Below are 6,197 nucleotides of genomic sequence, written 5' to 3' on the forward strand. Positions count from 1 at the left end.
GGCTGACGATAACAATCATGGACATACCAACGGCAGAAAATTAATGTTCCTTGCCGCTACCAAAGCCTTTTGACCGCATACCACTGTCATGGGTAAAAATATTTTTTGTCTAAAACTCTTTCTTGACGCTGCCTATGCCGCAAAAATAGTATAAAATTTAACGTCAAGATAAAAATTAAAAAAAAAAAAATACACAGTGACTTTGCTGATCTGATCGCAGGAACAGCCATGACGTTAGGATCATGTGATTGAGACGTCATCATTATTCCTGCGATCAGAAATACCCTGACTCCGAACATAACCTGTCATGGACTACAAGGACTCACGCTTAACACAATAAATTACTAATGGGCTATATACCATTCCACTAGGGAACAAGTTACGTGGATGGCCAATATGCTACGCTGACTACATGGATGGCCAATACACTATGTGCATGGGAAAAATACTATGTGGATACGTGGCTAGAACGTGTACTATGTGGCTGCGATATAGCGGCCTGGCAATATACTATGTGGATGCACAATGTACGTGGCTGGGCAATGTACTATGTGGCTGTGCAATATGGTATGTGTGCAAAATACTTACTGTCGGCGGCCAAGGACCGGTCTTAAGAACTGTAGTGCCCTGTTGTACTTGTATGGCACAGACTTAGCCGCAGCAGCACGGCTACGAGATTGCTCCTCCTCAGCACGGATCCCCTTATTGAAACGGTCCTTCATGGATCGCCATCTGGTCCTCAACTTTTTAACTGTGAATGCAAAGAAAAAAAAAAGGTTACATATTTAGCATTTTAAAAGGATAAAACAACCGTGTGTGATGCAAAGTTTAGTCGTTGATCGCATCATACACGGTTGTGTTTATCCTGGCAAGATGGGTCATAGCAGCGTATCAGCACGGCGTATCAGCAATACTCACGAAAGTTGCCTTTGTCCTTCGCTGAGGCACTGTCAAAGCCATCCCACAGCGACTTTGCCACCTCTACCCACAAACGCCTCAACACCACCTGGTCCATGTGCCGGGGGTCACGGCTGTCCCACAACGGGCCACGCTCCTGGATGCTGGAGATCAGGAGCTCCACATCTATTCCACTGTCTCCTTGGTCCCGTTGTGAAACCTAGAAAAATTAGAAAACTAAAAGGTTAAAAATATGCAAATATTAACAACCACCAGCACCTGTCTTGATATGTACCTTTGCCCTATCCTTTGCCATCTGATGTATGTATATTGATGGTTTCTACACCTGTATTTTGGAATGGTTTTGTGCAGGGAGTTCAACTTTATGTTACCTTCCCCCAATACTTGCTGCCCTGAAAAGCTATATGTAATTAAGCTTAGTAAACATCCCTAGTGAAAGCAGGATGCTACTCAAATGTAATGTTCCTCACAGCAGGATGCTACTCCAAAAAAAATAAATAAATAAAAAAATAAAAAATACTCACTCGCCGGCCTGACGCCACACCTTGGCCCCGACCTCTCTGCTCCCGCTGTGTGCCTTCTCCCTCACTTGAAGAAGCCTGTAAAAATTGTATACAAAAATTATTGTCAATGCTACAAATGGCAGCGAATAGTAAGCAACTGGACATAATTACTCACCGCACTCCCCCGCGCCGATTGGCCAGATTCAGATGAACTAGGCATTCTTGCAAGTTTGTTCTGCAATGAAAAAATGAGCAAAAAATCACATCCACCGCTAACAATGACACATACAATAAAATAGGCCAAAAAAATTAAAACAACCACAATTGACTGTTGACTGATAGGACAATGCAAACTCAAAAAGCGACACCACAACGCCATACATTGCAAGAGAATACAATAGAAGAAACAATACAAGAATAGACTCAAACAAAATTAAGCAAAAATAGACAGACACCTATGTCCAAATTTTTAAATATAAAAACTTACAAAAAAAACATTACAGGAAAAAAAAAGGCCCAATGAAATAGCAAACTAATGAACGCCATACTTTACAATTACATCAAAACATGATCCAAAACAACACCATCTGGTGACATATAACCACAATACATCAGAAAAAGGCGATAAATACCATTCTAGATAATAAGCAATAAACATTACAAAATACAGCAACCCAAAAGATAAACCATAGTCAAATAGAAAAGAAAACACATGAAATTAAAAAAAAAGGGCCCCACCAAAAAAAAAAAAAATTCATTATACTACACACTTGGCAATGCAAACAGTCAAGGAAGGAAGATATATGCCATACGGAAAACGACGTAAAACCATCAGAGAAAAAAATAAATAAATAAATTAAAAAAAAGGGAAAATACAATTGAAAATAGAATGGCATATAGCCGCACGGAACACTACAAAACAAATGAAACATCATAAATGTAGCCCCCCCACCAGCAAGAAAAGACACTCAAGGAAAGAAAAAAAAATGCCAACAGCATAAAAAACACAGCAAGACATGAGCCAAGAAATCGCCATACGGTTACCCCCAACAATAGAAACCAGAAAAAGACATGCACCAGAAATTTAACCAGAAAAAAATCAGCCAAAAAAAGACATTGAACAACCGCATGACACCAGAACAACCCAAAACCAATCCAAAACCAATCCAAAACCAAGCAAGGCCGAAGACAAGAAACGCCATCATAACGCCAGAAGTACATCAGAACCAGATTAAAAAAAAAAAAATTTAAATAACAACCCACAGTGCCATAACTGTAACATAGCACAGACCAAACATTGCAAAAATTAAATAAAAATCAAGAAATAAAACACAGAATAAAAAATATGCAAAGAGAAATATATACTTACAGGTTTGGAAAGCAGATTGCTCCTCTCAGTGTCTTCTCTGTGTGTTGTGTGTATAGCCTTGTGAAAGACAATGACAACCCCCCCTTTTTTTTTATTTATATATATATAGTGTTTTTTTAGTGTCTAGACAAAGTCTAGACAATGTTTTGCATTTTTTATTGGAAAACGCATGCGTCGTACAACGCACCACGACGCAAGTACTTGCGTCGTCTGCGTTGTCAATATAAGTCAATGGGGAAAAAGGCGCATCGACGACGCAAACACGACGCATGCGTTTTTTAAAAGGTCGGCGCCGCCCGAAAAATGCAACATGTTGCGTTTGCCGCGCCCTGACAGGTGCGCCCTAACGCCGCATGCGGCGTACAACGCAAGACAACGCATGACAACGCATGTACATGTGGCCCCATGCGGCGCCAATGTTAACCCTGCTGTTCTGTTCGCATTTACTATACACTAGTTCTGTTCGGGTCACTATGACCCGGCTTATTAAACCTTGATTTTAGACACTCTAACTCATTTTTTTTTATAACTTTTTGCTTACTAGACTGTTTGTGAACATGTTTGGTAGTAAAAAAAAGAAAAATGAAACAGAAATCTTTTTTTTTTGTTTTTATTCTGAAAAAACAGATCAATGAGCAAAACGAAAATAGAAAAATACACATTTTTGTAAAAAAAAAAAAAATCAAAACAATCAAATCAAACATTTTGAAAACTTCTGAAAACAAGCAGATAAGCCAGGAAGACAGACTTACTTAGCCCAAAAAATTATTTGCAAGACTTTACAGCTCAGATTTACAAACAAAAACCGTCTTAGACAGCGCGTTCTGAGCAGTCCGTTCTGCGCAAAATATACACGTGTAGTGCACACCTAGTGATCTCTCCGGATGCACTCTACATTTTAGAATAGACTGCGCACCAAAAATAATCAATATAAAGCCATTTTTATGGTGCGCAGATCTCAATGCATACCCCCGGTAGAGCGCGCGTACGACCCCATTGAAATAATTTAGGAAAAAAATCAATTGATATACAATAGTAGATGCAATAAATAGACCCAACTGAGGTTATAAGTCCTTTATTTCACTGAAAATATGGCCTCACAGCTGTAAAAAACGATGCCGGGTCACTATGACCCGAACAGAACTAGTGTAACTTTTTTCGTGTAGCAAAAAGTAAACGAAAAAAAAAATATATATATATACTCATATGTAGGTCCCCCCAAATGAGGAAAAGTCAAGGAGTCTCAAGTTTTAGAGACTTACAGAAAAAAATCTACAGGGCCGCAAAAAGTCTGTTCGGGTCACTATGACCCGAACAGAACAGCAGGGTTAAAGATAGGGCCGCACGACGCATGCGTTTTGTTGTGGCGACGACGCTGCGGCACACACCGCAAATGTGAACGTAGCCTTAGAGATGAGCAGATCAGGCAAAATTAAAATTCACCAGTTCACACCTTTTTTTTCTGAGAAATTTGAGAATTTAATATCACTTATTATTAGTGATGAGCGAGTGTGCTTGTTACTCAGGTGTTCTCCGAGTATTTTGGGTGTGCTTGTAAATTATGTTTGAGCCCCCGCAGCTGCATAATTTGTGGCTGTTAGACAACCTGAGCACATACAGGGATTGCCTGTTTGTTAGGGAATCCCCACATGTATTCTGGCTGTCTAGCAGCCGCAAATCACGCAGTTGCAGGGACTCAAACATAATTTACGAGCACACCCAAATTACTCGGAGAACACCCAAGCATACTCGGAAAACTCAAGTAACGACTTGTAGTGTTGAGCGATACCTGCCGATACTTGATACTTGATAGTATCAGCCGATACCCGAAAAATATCGGATATCGCCGATACCGATACCCGATACCAATACAAGTCAATGGGACTCAAGTATCGGAAGGTATCCTGGATGGTTCCCAGGGTCTGAAGGAGAGGAAACTCTCCTTCAGGCCCTGGGATCCATATTCATGTAAAAAATAAAGAATTAAAATAAAAAATATGGATATACTCACCCGTCCGGCGGCCCCTGGACCTTACCGCTGTTAACCGGCAGCCTCCGTTCCTAAGAATGAGGAGTTTAGGACCTGCGATGACGTCGCGGCTTGTGATTGGTCGCGTGACCGCTCATGTGACCGCTCACGCGACAAATCACAAGCCGCGACGTCATCGCAGGTCCTAAACTCCTCATTCTTAGGAACGGAGGCTGCCGGTTAACAGCGGTAAGGTCCAGGGGCCACCGGACGGGTGAGTATATCCATATTTTTTATTTTAATTCTTTATTTTTTACATGAATATAGATCCCAGTGCCTGAAGGAGAGTCTCCTCTCCTCCAGACCCTGGAAACCATACACTGGGAACTTCCGATTCCGATTTCCGATATCACAAAAATATCGGAACTGCGGTATCGGAATGCTCAACACTAGTAATGAGCACACTCGCTCATCACTACTAATTATGCTCTGGGGTCTCTACAGAGATAATGAAAGTAATATGTAAAAAACAAAAATATCCTTATGCTCCCTTCATCTTTCACCTCTTCTGTCGCTACGCTCATCACTGTCACCCATCTGGTCCTCATTGTATCTTGTGATCCTTGGGCATTTCACACTGAGCCAGGACTTGAAACTCTGATGAGGCTTAGAAGGGTTCTGCTCAACTGAGAAGAGTCACAACTCTTCTCAACCTTTGAGATCAGCTGCTTTGTCCAAGGGGATGCCGCATCTTGGCATTTTTTGCCTGCATCAGTATGTCTGTCTTAGTGGGATCACATGAATAGATTGTGAAGACACGAGTGACATTGGATGTTCTCTTCCGCTGGCCTGGGTGTTTTTAGAAAGACCACACGGGCTGTGGCTCATCCCACTATATGCCCATACTGCTTCCTCACGGGCAGAATACTACTCACAAAATACGGGGTGAAGGTACCATACTCCAGTAAGAATTTATTGGGTTACCAATAGTTAACAGCATATATTACATTCCCAGGAAGGACACAAGATGGTGCAAGTGACAGAATCTCACCCTTCCACTGGCTCACCAGGAATTAGAACCTCTTGGACTTTGTGAAATCCAGGGCCAACTAGCTTAACCAGCAGCACTCTGCTATTGGCAGGCACCTACTGAGAGGGGATAGCGGCAATCTTAGGAAGCTGGAAGAGCACATCAAGGTATGTAGCCAAGTGAAACAATTTTCCCAACCTACGTTATCCAAACAAATTTATGGGCTCAGTGTTGGGCAGTGGAGTAATTCTGAAATCCACAAGCTGAAACCATGGTCCTTAGGTTGAAGTCCCATAGAATTGTGAGCGTCGGTCAGGGCTGTAATCATGGCCCAAATAGATGTCTTCTCAAGCACGCTCTGACTGCCTGCATCACAAAGATAAAGTCCCACTGTCTTACTTGCCTGGT

General features: G+C 41.6%; 1 protein-coding gene across 1 annotated transcript; it reads right to left on the reverse strand.

Moving 5' to 3' along the window:
• Positions 1-274: 274 nt before the first annotated feature.
• On the reverse strand, positions 275-1,981 carry LOC143804041 (uncharacterized). The gene is made up of 5 exons (XM_077281784.1): positions 1,597-1,981; positions 1,443-1,517; positions 919-1,117; positions 637-751; positions 275-302 (listed from the first exon to the last, which is right to left on the reverse strand). The coding sequence occupies exons 1-5, from the start codon at positions 1,798-1,800 to the stop codon at positions 275-277; spliced, it is 621 nt and encodes a 206-aa protein (XP_077137899.1). The 5' UTR covers positions 1,801-1,981.
• Positions 1,982-6,197: the final 4,216 nt, after the last annotated feature.

Source organism: Ranitomeya variabilis, chromosome 2, assembly GCF_051348905.1.
Source record: "Ranitomeya variabilis isolate aRanVar5 chromosome 2, aRanVar5.hap1, whole genome shotgun sequence".
NCBI classification, from domain to species: domain Eukaryota; kingdom Metazoa; phylum Chordata; class Amphibia; order Anura; family Dendrobatidae; genus Ranitomeya; species Ranitomeya variabilis.